At 39.4% G+C, this 20104-nt stretch overlaps 1 protein-coding gene across 20 annotated transcripts in view; it reads left to right on the top strand.

The window, feature by feature from the left end:
• Positions 1–20104, top strand: part of RBFOX2 (RNA binding fox-1 homolog 2) — a 274171-nt gene that overhangs the window by 217416 nt on the left and 36651 nt on the right. For all 20 annotated transcript variants that reach the window (XR_013389136.1, XM_077914682.1, XM_077914683.1 and 17 more), the window contains 2 exons: positions 16284–16427; positions 19494–19547. Coding sequence is in view for 19 of the 20 variants with exons in the window: in XM_077914682.1 (XP_077770808.1) it covers positions 16284–16427; positions 19494–19547 (198 nt within the window). In the remaining variant the exon portion in view is untranslated. The remainder of the gene's footprint in view (positions 1–16283; positions 16428–19493; positions 19548–20104) is intronic.

Here is a 20104-nt window from a genome sequence, read left to right on the forward strand (position 1 = left end):
TGGAGCAGCTACTGGCAATGTATGTGGCCTCTTGCTGGTCTTACCTTAAGCTCTAGCAATTTTTCAAGAAATTTCTTATGTTGATTGATTTCCAGAACGTGAAATGACTGTCAGGCAGTTTTTGTCCGGCTTTCTTACTGTGGTCTTGTTTTGGGGAAAGGGGTTACAGGCCCATTCACACTGTTAGAGCCAGCAGTGCCCTCCCTGACTCTTGATGTAGCGCTTACTGTACAGTTCCTCACCATACCTCTCTTCCCCATGGCCCATTTCTCTTTCTGCTTGTTTTCTCTTCCTGCCACCATCTTCCATTATTTCAGATGCCCAAATTCTAGGTTTTTAATGGTAGTGTGAAGGGCAAGTTCTCTTCCTTAACATAAATATATATGGTGAAGACTTATATTCTTCATCCCTATTAGAAACTATTCACTACAGGGCAGCCCTGGTGGCTCAGCGGTTTGGCGCCACCTTCGGCCCAGGGTGTGATCCTGGAGACCCGGGATCGAGTCCCGCGTCGGGTTCCCTGCGTGGGGCCTGCTTCTCCCTCTGCCTGTGTCTCTGCCTCTGTGTGTCTCTCATTAATAAATAAATAAAATCTTAAAAAAAAAAAGAAAAGAAACTATTCACTACATAATTTTGCATTATATTGACCAATTTGAGTTCCTAAAAAAATACTAAAATAAAATTAGGAAACCATGTGTATGGATTGGGATTTATTGGTGCTGAGGAGAAAAATGGAAAATCCTTTGAGCTATGTCTACCAACCGAGATGGCACACGTTCTGTAATTTTAGGAAGTTGCTAACGACAAAATGGGAAATTATTAGGAGGCTCTGGTTGGAGATGCTTCTTACATGTTTAAGTGTACTTTAAATGGGAGTGTGAATTCACTGCTCTTAAGCCATTTGCTTTTGGAAGTTGTGAATGTGTGGGTGTTCTGGAGGACGAGAGACAGACTGAGCAGTAGAACAGTACATCAAAGAACTTAGATTTGACAATATTATAGATTATTTTGTTAAACTTTTACTATCTACTAATATGTTCTTAAAATGGATCTGGTAATTCCTGTGGCCAATTAAATTCAGAAGGTTGATCGGAAGCATTGTTATTTATAAAGAAATGATACCTCATAAACTAGTCTTTTGTGTATATGAGGGTTTTACAGTCGGGGAATTCAGAGTCCATTCTCTCCATTTTGCCACGTGGACTCCCCAACTCCAGCCCAACAACAGGAGATAGTGTATGTATAAGCAGTGGTCCTGATAACAGGCACCAGTGCATCTTTTCCCATTCAGCCCCATGTTGGCTTTGCTGGTACGCCTTGCTCAATATTCTAGATAAAGCCAAGCTTATCCTTCATTTAGGCTCAGGTAGACTCCTGAGCTGACCACTTTTTATGGAACTTAGGAGATGTGTTTTGTTCACTTTTGTCTTCTAATTAAACTGTAAGCTTTTAAAGAAAAAGTTCTAGTTCATCTTTGCATTCTCTGACTTATTACAGTGCCTGGCACTTAATAGTTACTCAGTAACAATTTCTCTGGCGGTCAGGAGTGTTTAAAGGAGACAAGGTATACCATGGAAGGTCTGAGGAGGGAGAAGCTGAGGCTTCTAAGCGCAGGTGGCATCGAACTCGTCCTGGTATTAAGTGGTTTGGAATTGGAACATGATGGGAAGAATTGAGAAAGTCCTTTCTCAAAGCAGAATTAGAGAGATGGGCAATATCAAAGTGTGTGAATAAAAGCATGTGTTTCTGTTAGGCTGAAGCTTGGGGTGTTTGGTGGATACATAAGGAAATATGATGTGAGAAAAATCGCTCCAGTACAAATTGGGAAGAGCATTTGAATGCCTAGTTGAGAAATGACTTTATTGAAGGTTTTTGAGCAAGGAAATGGAATTGAACAGAACTGTGCTTCCAGACCAATCTGTGACATATACCAGCTGAGGGGAGAGGCAGGGAAACCAGTTAGGAAAGAATCTTAGGAGGTTCCGAACTAGGGGGCTGCAGTGGTTATGTAGAGGAGGGATGAATGGAAGAGAAATTGCCAAGGTGTAGAATCCATAGAATTTGACAGCTGATTAAATGAGTAAAATAAGGAGAGCAGAGCCAAAGACTGTGTCCTCTTCAGTGCAAGAACTGTATCTTGAATAAATCATTTCACCTCTCAAACTTCAGATTCCTCATCTGTCACATGAAGCCAACAGTGTCTACCTGACAAGATTGTATTGAAAGGAAATTAGAAATGTTTTGGAGATTACTGGTTTGAATAGTCCTTTAATTGCTTTTTTTTAAAAAAAAGATTTTATTTAGAAAGAGAGTGCGCGTACAGCTTGGGAGAGACAGAGGGAGAGAGAAGAGAATCTCAAGCAGACTCCCCACTGACTGAGCACAGAGCCCAACTCAGGCACGATCTCATGTCTTTCAGCCAACAACCTGGGCCAAAACCAAGAGCTAGTTGGACACTTAACCAACTGAGCTACCAGAAGTCCCTTTAATTGCTTTTTTAAAACTATCTTTTAAAATCAGTTGTCTCTTGATGTCCTTGATTTGTGTTTTTTTTATTGCTGTGAGCCAGTTATACTGTAATGGAGATTTTGTTTTATGTTGAATAGTCCCATCTTGTGTGAGAGAACCAAAAAAAAAGGAACTTCTACAAAAATGATAAATAAGCAATGAAATCTGGAATTTTATTTCTAAAATGTATTTCAGAAATTGATTTTCAAGTTGAGCTAGAAGCTTCTTGTACCCTTAAGACAAGAGCCTGTTCTAAGAGTCAGTTTGTCCCATACTGTGCATTAGCAGTCAGGGTTCTCCACCCCCCTCATAGAGGCCTGATTACCCCTGCGCCTGCCTGCAGAGAAGAAAGGACCTCAGTTGCTGTATGTTTAGATACTCCTCTGAACCCTGGCAGGTGTAAGTGACTGAAGTATTTGAAGTAGACAAGCTTTGGTGAGTAATCTTCAGATAAGGTTTGTGTTTTATATACATATTCTACCTATCTAGTAGATTCTACTTTCCCTGAGGGCAGGAGTACCACTTGTCCTCTTATTACTCCCATTGGCATATAATGATGTTTAATAAGTGTTTTTTGAGTGAAAAAAAGCTTGTAAAGGTGGTTCATCTTCTGTGCTTGGTTTTAATAGGAAATGTTAGTAACATCTTTTGAAGTATTTGAACAGAATTGTTGATGACTCTAAAGCAGAAATTGGAAGGCATAGCTGAAGAGGCCTGCCTTTACTGTCTTGATCAGCTGTAGACCTCCCCAGCGGTTGCCTTCAGGCACACCTCTGAATTAAAGATAACTAGGACTCCATGCTCTCCACCATCCTCAGTTTTTTCACTTTGTTGTGCACCCTTTCTCTGGAGTTAAAGCCAGCTTTTCTCTCCCTTCTCTATCAGAAGATCAGTCTAACCAGCCTCCATGAAATTACCCACTGACTCCCTTACTTGCAAGAGCCTTGTGGATTGATATCCCACTAAAACATAGCCAAGAAGTGACAGCCTGTATCATGGGTCTATTTGCCCAAGTGAGGATTTCTAAAACATGGCGGGTCCAACCTTTCACATGGTGTGTTGTGGGGCCATATTACCCTCAGCCTGGAGTGTGGACATCATTAGTATATCTATTTCTAAGCCAGAATTAAGAAGGCCTGAGACACAGAGGAATTTTTTCATCTGACTATCCATTCTTCAAAGAGAGTCCCTCATTTTCCCTTCAGAGTAATAAAGGGGAAACAATGTTGAGCCTGCATAAACCACACTTGTTAGATCTGTGAGCAAACTATAGGCGGGTCTGAAAGTGTGAGAGTTGCTGCAGAAAACCACACTCAGAGCCAGGCATGGAATTTTTTTTTTAAGATTAAGTGATTGATTAATTGATTGATAAGAGAGAGTGTAAGCACACTAGTGGGCCTGAGTGGGGGGAGGGGGGAGGGGTAGAAAGAGGAGAGAGAGAAGCAGATTCCCTGCTGAGCATGGAGCCTGATATGGGGCTTGATCCGAAGACCTGAATCAAAATCAAGAGTTGGATGCTCAACCAACTGAGCCACCTAGGCACCCCAGGCATGGATATTTTTTAAACAGAGAAAATTGCCTTTGGGTTCATGACACTCAAGACACCTTTCAGCATATTGTTAATATTGTTAGCCTCATTATTGCTGCTTCTCCCTTGCGTGTCTTCATTCATTTATTTACTTTTATTTGCTTTTACTTACCTGCCCCCACCACCCCCCTTCCCTGCCAAAAGCAACTACATCTAAGCAGTGCTAGAAATGGTAATTTTGTGCTCTGCTGCTCCTTCCTGCTCTGTCCCTGTTAGGACCAGGATAAAGAAGCACTAGTGATTAATTTAGGGATATGGTTTTTCTTAACCTGTCTAAAGAGTTGTGCAGTTTTCAAAAATATTTTGTACTACTTTTTGAAATCAGTAAACTGATTAGAATCACGGAGTTTTAAAGCTAAAATGGATTTTAGAAATCACCTTATGCCTTCCTTTTACAACAGAGGTCAACAGTTTTAAGTAACTTGAGCCCGGAATGTTACAGCTAGCTAGTAATAGAGCCGGAACTCAGGAAATCTGTTTTCAGCCAGGTGCTTTTTTTCTGATTCCCCATGCAAATAATAAAAAATAAAAGACATCCACAGAGATGGTCTTCTTAGCTTCCATTGATTCTTTGTCTTTAAACCTAAGAACTCCACCTGGAACATATAAACAGATTTCTTTCATTCTAAAATGTACGTTAAAATGTTAAAGAAAGCATACAGTTAAGGATAAAGTGGTTTTTTTTTTTTAAGATTTTATTTATTTATTTATTCATGATAGTCACACAGAGAGAGACAGAGAGGCAGAGACAGGCAGAGGGAGAAGCAGGCTCCATGCAGGGAGCCTGACGTGGGATTCGATCCCGGGTCTCCAGGATCGCGCTCCGGGCCAAAGGCAGGCGCCAAACTGCTGCGCCACCCAGGGATCCCAAGGATAAAGTTTTTAATTGGGGTGATCTTCTGTATGTGTTTCACAGTTTTACATTATATATAATTTTTCTATTTCTTACTCTTAAAAAATAAGTGACTTGCTATGGTTTTTGTTTCAGTGTGATATCAGTTTATGATGATACTACATATGCAAAGGATGCCTTTTGTAATGCCTTTTTGTAGCACTTTGACCTACTGAGAAAATGGAACTAGACATTTTGTGAAAAAATTGAATTATTAGTTGGGGAAAAAAATGTTCATTTACATTTAAATGCCCAAACAGGGCTAGAGCCTCAGAATTTGGGTTATCATAGCAGTATTCAAATACACAAAAGAAATGTATAAGCATTTTTTTAAATGTCTAAATCTAAAAGTAATTTTTCTTGACTAGTGAATTGTTCCACAGAGATGTAAATTCAATTTTCCATGCCCAAAAAATTGTCTAGTAGTGTCATTAGATAAAATAATATTCAGTATATCACAAGTGTTCCTTCTAGTGTGTTCTTTCAGCAATGTGAAATACCCCGATTTTCAATAAATAAGCATATGGGCCAAGATTTCACTTCTTAGAAAATTATTTGATCATGTTTAGGGCATTTACCCTTTAAGAAGGAATTCACATGATCTAATTCCGCTAAGTTTTAATCCATCATGTACTCCATTATAAACATTTATAAAAATGCTTCAAATGCTAACAAACCTAGTTGGTGGGTCAACATAGGCTGTAGTTCCCCTCCCTTTTTTCGAGGCAATGTAAAATGACAATGAAAAGTATCCCAACCCGCTTTCTAAAATATTCAGAGAAAACTGACATTTGTTTTTTAAAGTTGTTTTAGAAGAAATGTTTTGTTATATAATATTGTGACTGTGGCTAGGGAGCTTGAGCCATAGAAATCAGATTGAGTTAGGTTTAGCTCCCAGCTCCTTCCTTTTGCTAATTGTGTAACCATCTGAAAATTATAACTCTAATGCTCATTTTCCTCATCTGTAAAAATGGTGATAATAGTTCCTAGCTGATAGGGTTGTTTTTGGATTACATAGGAAAATGAATAGGAAGTACTTAGGATAATGCCTGGCACATAGTAAAATGTCAGTAAACATTAGCTACAATACTGTTATTTTTTAATTATTTCAAAGAAGGTATCATAGGCAACCTTGATTTATAAAACAGAACAAACAAAAGGGCCGTCCAGTTCTCACTTCTCTTTTGCCATTTTCTTCCCTCACCTGCACAGCAGCTAGTGCCGTAAGACCCATCCCTTTATCAGTGAATTTTATAGCCTGCTCTACAAAAATAAATGAATGAATTACATACGTTTGGGGAAAAGGGTGAATTCTCTTCAGAATTCACAGGAAACCTGTTGACTTTGTTTAGTCCAGTATTTCCCAAATTTATTTAAACACGAAATCCTTTTTCTACAAAATGTCAGTTAACATCCTGTAGAACTGACGTTCTACCCATTGGAAGGTAATTGCTCTGTGATTTTTAAGTGCGCGCGCACAAACACACCTATCCTTTAGATGTGCTTAAAACTATTTTGGGAGTGATCTTCCCATTATATTTTCTTGGGAATAAACACATCACAGTTTTATGAGTAATGAATTTTGAGTAATTCAAATTTGAAATAGTATAATTCAGAAAAGTTCATGAAATTTCACTTTTGTGTAAATTTTTAACTGTTAACAAAATTCAACTGAGTAAATTAAACAGGTCTTATTGGCTGTATTCAGTGATTCATGAATTGGGTTGCATCCAATCTAAGCAGATAGAAAGGAGCTGGGAAGAGCTGTACAAGGCAAGAGATTTTGTAGGCAGAAGGGAGCAGGAACAAGGAATTTATACTGAACATTTGCTGATTGGTTATTGGTTAAAGCAAGGTTAATTTCCTTACATGGAGCAGAGGGAAGTCTTGGAGCAGGGTCAGGGACCTTGTGCTAAGCAAACAAGTTCTGATTGGTTGACCTGGCCCCTTGCTTTTCTGGGAGAGCCCAGCAAAGAAATATAGTTCAGCTTTGGTTTGCTGAACTGGGGCCTATTGGCATGAATGATGTCCTCTTGGACACAATCTAGTTCCTTTGACAGAACCAATGTGAATATTCCCCCAAGTGAAACCTTAATAATTGCCTAATTTCAAAGCTGTCTGAATTATATGGTGATTGACAAGACAGCTCTACTTTTAGCCATTAATAGAAATATCTACTATCTTTTGATAAATTTAGTCTTGAATTTTGCAGTTTTCAGAACCATGTCCCTTATACCATATGTGACTGACTTTGTAACATTGTTAAAATAACTGATTCATCCTATGAGGAGGAGCCTTTTTTTTTTTTTTTTTAAGATTTTATTCATTTATTCATGACAGACATAGAGAGGCAGAGACACAGGCAGAGGGAGAAGCAGGCTCCATGCAGGGAGCCTGACGTAGGACTCGATCTGGGTCTCCAGGATCACCCCCAAGGCTGAAGGCGGCGCTAAACCGCTGGGCCGGGGCTGCCCCAAGGAGGATCCTCTTAAAACTTAACTGAAGACCGATCCCACCCCATCCAAAAGAAATTGAAACCAACTAGGAATCATACTTTTGTTCTTAAAATGATGAGATCTTCAGGGGAAATGCTGCAGGATGTGACACTTATGTGGCTTACCTCTGTAAGTAAGAGAGATTTATAAATTAAACTGTTCCTAATTTGGGAATAGATAATAGTGATATCAGATTGGTTTTTTTTTTCCTTTACTGTGCCAGTAGTTTGAAGTGAATAGACTTTTCAGCCCATATCTGACTTTTATAAGTGGTCCAATCCACATACTCTATACAAATACAAGTAATTGTCTGTAGCTCTGCTTTTGTATAGTCATTAAGCCAACTAGCCAACATTCTTTGTGTTTTAATATTCTTTAGGGTTTAGAATCTAACATCCCAAAATACCTTTCCCTCTTTTTTTTTTTTAATGTTTTATTTTGAAATAAACTTAGACTTACAGGAAAGTGGCAAAAATAGTACAAAAAATTTCTGTATCTCCTTCACTTAACTTCCCCTTATGTCAATACTTTACATAGATATGGTACAGTTTTCAAAAGCCAGGCAGTAGGAAGTGTTGGTACAATACTAGTAAGGCAAAATATAGACCTTATTCAAATTTTACCAGTTTTTCCACTAATGTCCCTTTTTTCTGTTCTAAATCCAATTCAGGATTCCACGTTGCAGTTAGTTGTCATGTCTCCTTATTCCAAAATATTTTAATCATCTTCAGCTTATATCTGGAGTAGTAATTCCACCTTCTGAAGAACAGAGAAAGGAAAAAACTTTGTATTAATAGACTTGCTGTTAGGTGATAACCATGTCTCATCTTCGAGGTCTCTGCTTATTCCACCGCAGCCTTTTATGTGTGCATTGGCTGAGGGAAGTATTGAAGGCTCTCATTCTTGAGATACAAAGGTTATTTTGAAAGCAAGCAATATTTGCCAAAATATTTTATACCTGTCAGCTCAAAACACACATGAGCTGTTACATGTGTACATATTGTATTTGAAGATTTTATCAAACATGAATTAGTTCCAGATTACTTTTGAATACACCCATCTATTTTTGCTTCCTCTAAAAATGCAGTAAGTGGTTTTTGTGTTTGTATGTTTTTAGGGCTATAAACCAATAAGAACAGGAGAATTAGTAATTTTGGAAGCTGGAAAGCAGATGTCCCAATTAGTGACAAGCTTAGCAGACCTACACAAACTTCTAAGCCAGTTGTGAGAGAAATCTGAGAAATAATTCTATTTACACTACAAAAATTTTAGAAGTTTCAGAAACTGACAGCCCCAGGTAGAAGATGGGAAAATTCTCTGGAGAGCCTGGCTGACTGACTCAAGAGGAAAGACTTGGAAGATGGACATGTTAGGGGTCTCTCCAACAAACTGCTTACCTCACTGAACTGGAATAAGGCAAAGTCCTCATGCCCTCCAACCCACCCATTCAGAACTACCAGTTTCTTAGCTACCCCACTTAATTCTTCATTGTAAGCAGACAGCCAAGGATAGTTAGATTCCTGAGGGAAACCTACAACATACAAGATAGAGAACAAAAAGAGGGATCCTTGGGTGGCGCAGCGGTTTAGCGCCTGCGTTTGGCCCAGGGCGCGATCCTGGAGACCCGGGATCGAATCCCACGTCGGGCTCCCGGTGCATGGAGCCTGCTTCTCCCTCTGCCTGTGTCTCTGCCTGTGTCTCTGCCTGTGTCTCTGCCTCTCTCTCTCTCTGTGACACTATCATAAATAAATTAAAAAAAAAAAAAAAAAAAGAACAAAAAGAAATTGGGAATAAAAGGAAACTTTTTCTTCGAAAAAACTACCAAAAATGATAATCCATAGCCTTAAAGAGATTACATCTAATAAACAAGAATGAAGTTTTTGTTTGTTTGTTTGTTTTCACTTATTCATTGGGAGACACAGAGAGGCAGAGACAGAGTGAGAAGCAGGCTCCCCACCGAGCAAGGAGCCTGGTAACTGGTCTTGATTCCAGGACCCCGGGATCTCGACCTGAGCCAAAGGCAGATGCTCAACCACTGAACCCCAGGAATGAAATTTTTTAAAAGGGGTGGATTCAGTCTTTTTAAAAGACTGCTGGATTCAGAGAAGAAAAATGAACCTTGAAATTAAAAATATGGCAACAAAATGAAAAAACTTTGTGGGAAGGCTGAAGGATGAGATTGAAGAGGTAGAGGTCTGCAGCCTCTCTCTTTTTTTAAAAGATTTTATGTATTTATTTGAGAGAGAAAGCACGAGTGGTGAAGGGGAGGGGCAGAGGGAGAAGCAGGTCCCAGGGAGCCCCACATAGGGCCATGACCTGAGCTGAAGGCAGATGCTCAACTCTGCAACCCACTGAGCCACCCAGGTGCCCCAATGTCTACGGTCTCTTATCCACAATTCTAAAATCCAAAAATGTTCTGAACATCAGATGATTTTTCATAAGTTGGCAGCAAAACTCAAAACCTATATATATCTTTGTCACATTTATATGAATGCATATAAAGAAATATCACTGTCTCAAGTCTGATGGAGTTACATCATGGGTTTTACACCCATTATTACCTTCCTAAAATCCTAAAAATTCTGAATTCTGATATACATTGGCCCCAGAGTTTTCAGATAAGGAATTAAACACCCATTTTTCCAGAAAATCAAGTCAAAATCCAGAGAGAAGATAAAAGAGTTTAGAAAATTAGAGACCAGTCCAAAACATCCAATGTCTAATACAAATTCCGGAGAGAGAGACCAAATGTGTAGGGTGGGAATCATCAACAAAATAATTCAAGAAAGCTTCCCAGGACTGAAGGACATTAATTTCCAACTTAAAAGAGACTGTAGAATTACCAGCAAAATAGATTAAAATAAACCCACATTAAGGCATATTGCTAGGAAATTTTAGAACACTGGACACATTGGACAGTCTCCAAACCAGAGAGAATGGTGGAAAACATTCTAAAGGAATTTTTTTCAACCTAGAATTATATACCCAAACTATCATTAAAATGGGTTCATTTAGTAGACATTTTCAGACATGAATCAAATTCTCACAAAATTTACTATGCTGAATTAAATTTCTTCTTCCCATTCGGCCTCACAGAGGTGAAAATAAGAAATGAAGTCATCTCAGGAAACAAAAGGAAAAAGAAGTATTGAAGAAAATGGATAATCCATAAATCAAAATATTATTTCTGAATTTATCAAGAGATTCCTTATTATCTCATATTACATGTTAAATGTTGCTATGAGAGAGACTTGGAAAGTAACACTTTGTCTCATATTGCCCAGAACTCTCTTTTATTTTATTTTATTTTTTTTAATTTTTATTTATTTATGATAGTCACAGAGAGAGAGAGAGAGAGAGAGGCAGAGACACAGGCAGAGGGAGAAGCAGGCTCCATGCACCGGGAGCCCGATGTGGGATTCAATCCCGGGTCTCCAGGATCGCGCCCTGGGCCAAAGGCAGGCGCCAAACCGCTGCGCCACCCAGGGATCCCCAGAACTCTCTTTTAGACCATAACAGCACATTTGTTCACAGTCCATAGTTAAAATATTTAAATTGTTTCATAGAGAAGTCAAAACTAATTCATTTCATAGTTACAGGAATTTTAAAAGTTTGAGTTCATCAAACATTTTTAGTCCTCATTTCTAGAATGAGGCTTTGAGACTTGTAAATCTGATTTGCTCTTCAGTGTAAAGAGCCCTGGACTCCTCTGCAGTTGGGACAGATAGCCAGACCTCACTGGGGCAGCTGGGTTGTTTAAAGAGTAGATCTATAGGGACACCTACATGGCTCAGTGGTTAAGCATCTGCCTTCGGCTCTGGGTGTGATCCCTATCCAGGGATCAAGTCCCACATCAGGCTCCCTGCAAGGAGCCTACTTCTTCTTCCTCTGCCTGTGTCCCTGCCTCTCTGTGTGTCTCTCATAAATAAGTAAAATCTTAAAAAAAAAAAAAAAAAAGAAAAAGTAGATGTATAGACGCTAGACCCAGGATTGTACCAGCAGTGTCACTGTCAGCCCTTGCCATAAACTCTCAGTGCACAGACTCCAGCCTCTTCTGTTTCATCTCCTGCCCAGTGAATAAATCAGGTCAGAAAATGACCACAGAAGGGAAGAACAGAACCTTGAGAGGTTGTTTATATGGTTGGTAACGTGGCTCAGTAGCTAACAATAGGAAATAAAGCAAACCAATGGTGTAGACTAATATTTTTCTCAGAACAAACAGTTCTGCTGTCCACTTTTCACAAAGTTATAGCTTAAAAACTTTTACTTACTATTTCTGTCTGATTTGTCTATTTCAACAAGTAGTAGTTGATATTGAGGTACACTTAAAGTTGGGGATGTCAGATGGGGAAGTATCTCTTTTTTTTTTTTTTAAGATTTTATTTATTTATTCATCAGAGAGAGAGAGAGGCAGAGACACAGGCAGAGGGAGAAACAGACTCCATGCCGGGACCCCAACGTGGGACTCGATCCCAGGTCTCCAGTATCACACCCCAGGTCGAAGGCGGCGCTAAACCGCTGAGCCACCAGGGCTGCCCGAAGTATCTCATTTAATTACATTCAATATATATTTCCTATTCCTATGTCCATTATGTACAGAAATCTGCTCCTCAGCCCCTTTGAGTATCAGTTTGGTAACTGTCTGCTGTTTTCCTTTGAGTGCCTGTGTGCTTGCTTTTGCCGGGTTTTCTTCCCCTTGCTTTTCCTCCCTGACCTGCTCCTCTTCCTTCAAGGTATAGAATATATGTCATTCTTGTATAGCTTTCTCTGTCCCTTACCCCCATGGCTGTCTCCAGCCCAGGGAAAGTCTTGCTCCTCCCAGTGAGCGTCCTGAGAAAGTGGGATACACATTTGTTCTCCCTTCCCTTTTTTTTTTTTTTTAAGATTTCGTATATCCATTCATGAGAGGCAGAGACATAGGCAGAGGGAGAAGCAGACTCCCCGCGGGGTGCCTGATGCAGGACCCGATCCCAGGACCTCAACTACTGAGTCACCCAGGTGCCCCCTGTTTTTCTTTCTAAGGAGAAGGAGGAAGCATGGGTGCCATGCCAGACAGGAGACCTAGCACATGAAAGTCAGCCACCTGGTTTTTAGTTCCTGCTCTGCCACTTAATATGTGACCGAGGGCACCTACTTAACCTCTCTGTGCCTTCTCTGCACTTTACTTTCGGCCTCTGTCATTTGGGGTAATAATAGTGCCTATCTCATAGATTATTGTGAGGATTAGAAAAGATAATACATGTAGATTACAACATGACATAGTGGTTAAGAGCATGTACTGTCCTCCTGTGTTTGAACCCCTGATCCACTGCTTAGGCAATCCTTGTGGTTTTCAGATTCCTCATCTGAAAAGTGGGGTAAAAAATAGTACCTCTTACATTCTCATGTTTTTGTTTCTCTTTTTTTAAAAGATTTTATTTATTTATTTATTTGAGAGAGAGAGAGGGGCAGAGACACAGGCAGAGGGAGAAGCAGGCTCTGTACAGGGACTCAATCCTGGGTCTCCGGGTCACGCCCCGAGCTGAAGGCAGACACTCAACCGGTGAGCCATCCAGGCATCCCCCTACAGTCTCATGTTTAAAAAAAAAAAAAAAAAGTGCCTAGTCTTAGGGTTTGTTGCAAGAATTACATTAACTATAATACACAAAATGCGTAGGCCAGTGTCTGGCAAATAGTAAACACTATTTAAGTGTTCATTGTTACTAAAAAGCTTACAGAAGGTCTGTCAGATAGTATGCACTCAAGAAATAGTTACTATGTAACAAAGAATTCCCATTTTTTCAACAAAATTCTCTAAGTGGAAAGCAGAAAGGATTTAAAGGTTTAAAGAGAAGAAAGCAAAGCCACAACATGGTGCCACTGCCTCCTGCCATAATTGTGACAATGAAAATGACAGTACTTAGAACAAATAGAACTCTTCCAGCTATTCACAGTTGAGTGTAAGTTAGTATAGTCACTTGGGAAAACTGGCAATATCTATTAAGGCTAAATTTAGGTGTGTCCTTAATCCAGCAAATCCACTCCTACATGCATATGCACCCAATAGAAATGACTATTTGTGTGCACCAAAAGACAAGAATGTAGCAAGAATATTCATAGGAACATAGGAACATTATCCCTAATAGCCAAAAACTAGAAGCAGCTCCAGTAAGGCCTGTTTGTTTATAAAACGGAAGAAAAATATATGAATTATAATAGCATGTGTATGTGTATAGACAATGCGTAAAAGACGACAAACACAGAAGAGTACATACTGTGTATAATTACTTTTCTTTCTTCTTTTTTTTTAAGTTCAAAAACAGCCAAACTAATTTATGGAGTCAGAAGTCAGCATAGTGGGGACCCTTTCACAAGGAGACAGTGACTAGGGTGCTCCTAGAGTTCTGTTGCTCCATCTAATTTGATAGTTACAAGGGTGTATTTTCTCTGCGAAAATCCATTCCTGCTTACGATTTCGGCATTTGTATCTATGTTCAACTGCAGTTGTAAAATATATATTAAATCAGAAGACTTGAGAATTTTGGAAATGATAATTTACTTTTTCAATTTGCCAAGTGTCCCTAGAATTAAAGACTTCCTACTCTTAAAGAATGTAGGTGTTAAGGGACACCTAGCTGACTCCTTCGGAAGAGCCTGCAAACTCTTGATCTCAGAGTCCTAAGTTCAAGCCACACACTGGGTGTAGAGATTACTTAAAAAAAAATAACTTAAAAAAAAAAAAAAGTAAGTATTCACTACAAGGCAGAAAATTATCCAGTCTGGCTTCTATCCTTAAATTGTGTCTTCAGAGCCTTAGAAACTTGGAGTAACAAGTATGTTGGGCAACATACTTTGAAATAATCATCAGTTTTCATTTATCCTGCCACCTCATTATAGTATTACAGATTACATGAACTATGTATAAGTTATCTATAAAACTATGGTTTGGAACTAGAGTCAACCTTTATAACTTTTATCAGAGTGATGTACTGATACCCTGCAGATCAGATCTAGTCACTTAAGGTTTGGTTGAAGAAATAGTTTTATGGGCTCCAGCTGTGAGATACAAGAGGCAAGTTTGAAGGTGCTTGAGTGAGCATTAGTTGTAATTGATGCTTATGCTTGTTGCTTATTGCTTTGGTGTCCATGATGCCATTTTAGTAACTTAGTGAGTTTCATCTTTGAATAGAATTTGCTTTGTTTGGTCTGCATTGTGCCCAGATTGATGATTGAAAACCTTACACTTTCACTGAACATTGCTTCATAGCTCTTCCCTTTTCTGCTATTTTTATATCATATGAATCATTGCACATTTAAGCCATCTGCAAGGCCTGAATGGAGTGAGATAAAAGCTGCCATCACTTAGATTGACACTTGAAAGCTAGCATTCATTCCGAGTTTATTCCTGATTGTCCTTTATACTTTAAAGTCTCGAACTTCATTTCGAGATGGTTGGTAATGTCTCTGAGCCAAAAGTATTTGTGATTCAGTTTTTTACTTGAACATTGGGTCAAAGGGAGGGGATCTGTTCTGCGTCACTCAGAAGAATCTGTTAGGAACTCAGTTGTAACTCACTTGAGATGCTAAGAACAGTGAGTTCCACTCTTGGTTTATTTTTTATTATTTTTTAAAGATTTTATTTATTCATGAGAGGCAGAGACACAGGCAGAGGGAGAAGCAGGCTCCATGCAGGGAGCCCAGTGTGGGACTCGATCCCAGGTCTCCAGGATCACGCCCTAGGCCGAAGGTGGCACTAAACCGCTGAGCCCCCCAGGCTGCCCCCACTCTTGGTTTAATCAGCTCAGTGAGCCCTCCAGTTTGGCATGCACTTTGTAGGCAATACATAGGGTGAAAACATAGGGTTCCTAAATTGCCAGATGAATATTTCAAAATAAATGTGTGTTTGGAATACCTATTGTATCACACCTGTTAGATGTTTGTCAAAAGTATTTCTCAACATGGCAGCTTTTTTTGAGGATTTAGGGGGAGGTGTGTGGAAATGCCTGCAGTGTTGCAAAAGACATTGCACCCACACTTACATGTACCTTTCACTGCTGGTGTACACAGACCTAGCTTTTACATGACATGTTTACATGTCATCCAGTAGGCTGCCCAGAGCCCATAAAGCCTCTCCCAGCAGATTTTGTGAATAGGGTTTTGCTCTGGGCTGCAGGAGCCTGGGGTCCCGTGCTGACATCAGCTGGAATGACGTGGATGAGGAGGAGAGTGCCGATTGGTTTCTGAGTAAGAGCTCTTTCAGGTGGAAGCCCATTGTCATTAGGTGTCACCTCTTCATGAATATTAGGATACTTAGGTGACCTGAAGTCATAAACGCTGGAACTAATAGAGGGAATGAAACATGAAAAGATCCTCTTATTTCCTAAACTGATAGGCCAAAAATGCAGTGATCTGAACTACATACAATAGACTACATTTTCAAAATGGAAAGATCTCAAAAATGGAAAACTCCACTAAGAATCTAAGAATAATGGTACAATTTTTGTCTTCAGTTTTCATATCTCTTATACCTAGTGGTTTGCCATGTGGTCTTGGGCAGGTCACTTAGTATTTCTGTTTTCTCCCACTTCACTAGTGCACTATAAAATTCACGAGACCTCAACTTTATAAACGGTAGCAATCTGAACACAGATAACATTTTTGGTTTTGTTTTTTTCCCCTTTGAAGGGACAACTAATTTTTGCTTAAATACACGCTGTTTGAGAATGATTGGGGTTGGGTGGGCATTAATTATTTTACATAATTCTTATGAAGTAATTGTGTTTATTTTTCACTCAATGTTGTCTGTCTCTTTGCCCTGCAGACGGAAGGGGGAGCACAGACAGATGGCCAGCAGTCACAGACACAAAGTAGTGAGAACTCAGAGAGCAAATCCACCCCTAAACGGCTCCATGTCTCTAATATTCCCTTCCGCTTCCGGGACCCTGACCTCCGACAGATGTTTGGGGTAAGTCTCTGGAGTCCTTTTGTGGGTTTTAGAGTGAAAATATAATCTAAAAAATTTTTTTTTCAATTTATTTGAGAAAGTGAGCAAGCTGGGACAGAGGCAAAGGGAGAGGGGGAAGTAGACTCCCCGCTGAGCAGGGAGCCCAACACTGAGCTCAATCCCAGAACCCTGGGATCATGAGTTGAGCCAAAGGCAGATGCTTAACCAATTGAACCACCCAGGTGCCCCTGAAAATATAATTTAATCCACCTGCTGTATTTAAATAAATCATTAGGACATTAGGATAAGACTGCTGCACACAGGTTGAGAGACATCCTAAGGTAAATCAGTGTTTTCATCGGTCTTCAGTTCTGTCACCTAGCGCCATCACTCCTATCATTCTATCATTGCAGGTTCTCACATAACCAGGTGACCATGCAACCTGATTTGCCTGGAACCTGGGGCCACTTGAGACATGAGCCTTTCAGTCTAAAATCAGGACAAAGACAATAATCCTTCCCCTTTGGAGTGTTACAAGTTCAATGACCTAATGTTTGTGAAGCAGATGGTACTTTTGTTTTTACTTCCCTGCTCATAACTCAACAGCGTCTCAAGACCAATATCTAAGATCAGGTGTAGGTGGTCAGTTTTCTACCTCTGATGTATGTTTCCAGCTTCAGTTTCCTCCCAAAATCATCATCATGAAAACAAAGCATAACAGCAAAGATTTAAGTTATTGGAATGTGAATGACTACTGGAAATCTTACATATTTTCTGAGCTTATGTATTGTCAGATTTCATTTGAGGGAACTCTTAACTTGAACTAGGAATAAGAGACCATGGTTTAAAAAAAAACTTCATTGCCATTGCTGCGTGGTGCTTTGTCAGGAAAGCAGGTGCCCCGCTTGAACTCCCGGTTGTGGCCACTTCGTGGCGACAAGATCCCGGAGCAAAGTTTTGTCCCTGACAGCTGAGCATCTGGGGGTATTTTCTATACCTAAGCCAAGGCCAGTGCTGAGATTTAATAATATTCTTGGATTACTTGAAGAGCCTTTACACAGAAAACAGTAGCCAACTGTTCATCTCTACAGAAAAGAGAACAACAGAAAATATAAAGGGCAGCTTAAAGAATTGAGGTTATGTTTAAGAAGAAGCTTCCCAGGAATATGAGTTATTAGTTTCTCTACTGAATTATCAGAGATAATATGGAATCCTCATCTCTGGAGATCGGTGAAAATGGAGTACATTGTCATCTGCCAGAAGTGTGTTTTCTCTCAAATCAGAAAAATTGTGTCCATTGAAGATCTGCTTAGGCCAGTTATCAGGGATTTCTTGAAATGTATTATGCCCTTCCTATAAGGCTGCTAAGTGCAAAAAAAAAAAGAAAGAAAGAAAGAAAGAAAGAAAGAAAGAAAGAAAGAAAGAAAGAAAGAAAGAAAGAAAGAAAGAAAGAAAATTTTCCTTGTAAGGGATACCTGATAGGGTTGCTCTGTCCTTTTCTGCATGGTTAGTGTAACCTTGGAAGGACAGCAGCAGTGGTAAAGAGGAGAGATTCCATCCTTCATTTTATTAGCTGTGTAAAGTTGACAGATGGCTTCCTTCAGCCTCATTTTCCTTAACCAGCAAAGGAAGGCAGTCCTTACCCTAGCAGGACAGCATAAGGACACATTAGAAAATGTAAAAGGAAAACTCTTAAAACTCCATTCAAATCTCAGTTGTTTGGATAGGCATAGAAATAAAGCTAAATGCCCTCCTACCTAAAATAAGACATTTTCCTCTTTCCTTTATTTCCTAATGTTCTGTTAAGTAATGGAACTGGAATCAAGCCCAGAAGTCTTACTCTAGAAAACTTGGGCTCTTAGTACATGTTTTCTGAAAAAGATAGTAATGATTCAGCCCAGTGAGAAAGCAGGATTTGTTTTGCACTTTTCATTTTTTAGTTTTTTCACATTTCCCGAAGTCTGACTTGCAATCCAAGTGACATAGATAATTGGGCCTATGAGTCCAGTAGTCAGAAGGAAGTGGGGCCAAAAAGCTATCTGGAGATTAATGCACATTCCTTCAATTCAGTTCATCCACACATTGATTCTAACAGATGGTCTTGTCACCTTCTACATGCCTTTCCTCCGAATAACCACTGTGTTCAATGTATGCTCCTCTAGTCAGCTGTTGGACCTACAAACAGTTACTTAGGCTTCATATTTTTAGCTTATTTCCCAAATGTTAAAATATTTAATTACAAAACAAAGATATTACTTAAAATGTTCTTGATGTTCATTGCCAAAATATTAAAAGGGAAAATAAATGAAATCATGTGTAATGTCCTTGAATGTTTAAGTACAATGGAAAACGGCATGTAGTTTGTAGAAATGAGAACACAGATACGTATTTATTGACTTGGCAAGCTGTTTATGGCATATTAAGTTTAAAAAAAAAAAGTAATACTTAGAAATAATGTCCTTAACAATGTATGCCTTAGGAAATGCAGAGAAGGCTGTGTACCAGAATGATAAGATGGTATGTGTGCAGAGGATTGTCATTATTTTGTCCCTCTTTTCATTTTCATTTATCTGTATTTCCTGCCTTTCTTACAGTGAATATGATTTACTTTATAAATTAAAAAAAAGGGGGGGGGATCCCTGGGTGGCGCAGCGGTTTGGCGCCTGCCTTTGGCCCAGGGTGCAATCCTGGAGACCCGGGATCGAATCCCACATCGGGCTCCCGGTGCATGGAGCCTGCTTCTCCCTCTGCCTGTGTCTCTGCCTCTCTCTCTCTCTCTAGGACTATCATAAATAAATAAAAATTAAAAAAAAAAAAAGAGGGAGAAGCAAAACACAGCCTTCTATAGTGTATCTTTCTACTTCAGATTTGCTTCTTAAAAACTGGGACATTTAAGAAGGAGAAATTATTGGCTCATTAATGAAGGGAAATCAGAAACTGGTATTGGGGACTACCAACAAATAGAAACATGGAAATTGAATAAGTAGTTAAAAGGAAAAAAAAAAAACTACTCATTTTTCAGGAGAAAATAAAGTATGTGGATAAGAAGCTGATCCTGAATAAATGTTTTTATTTTTGTCTCTGCAGCAGTTTGGCAAAATCCTAGATGTAGAAATTATCTTTAATGAACGTGGCTCTAAGGTAAGCTCCATCTCAGTATTAAGGGTGTCTGGTTTCCTTTTAGTTTTAAGTAGTAAGTAATCAGAAAACTTAAAGCTGTTTTTCAAGCCTGCAAAAAGTATCCTCCCTTACCTGGCTTGGATCAGATTATCTCTAAAAATAAGTAACCACATGGCCAGACTTTATCCTAGTACTTAGTTTGGGGGAGGGAGGGGTGGGCTTGGAAGCAAGAGAAGTGTGAGGAGGGAGATCCGGAGCAGGAGACACCTGCCCTTTATCAAACTGAAATTGCCCTCACCTCATTTTAAAGGGGAAGAGAGAAGACTCAAGTGAATTTCTATGAGAATTCTGTTGTGAATTGTACCAGAACAATTCAGCTTTTAACAATCAGACTCTGAAATGACATACTTAGAACAAATTTAGTATTTCGATCCTTCAGTTGACTCTCTTTCTCTTTTGGATAAACTTGATGAGGCATAAATACAGGGAGTAGTGACTCAGGAATTCACTGTAAGCTGATGCCTTCCTTCGAGTCCTACCCAGACTTCCCAGTCAAAACCTAGGTACCTATTCTAGGA

This window comes from Canis aureus, chromosome 11, assembly GCF_053574225.1.
Source record: "Canis aureus isolate CA01 chromosome 11, VMU_Caureus_v.1.0, whole genome shotgun sequence".
In the NCBI taxonomy this organism is placed as follows: Eukaryota; Metazoa; Chordata; class Mammalia; order Carnivora; family Canidae; genus Canis; species Canis aureus.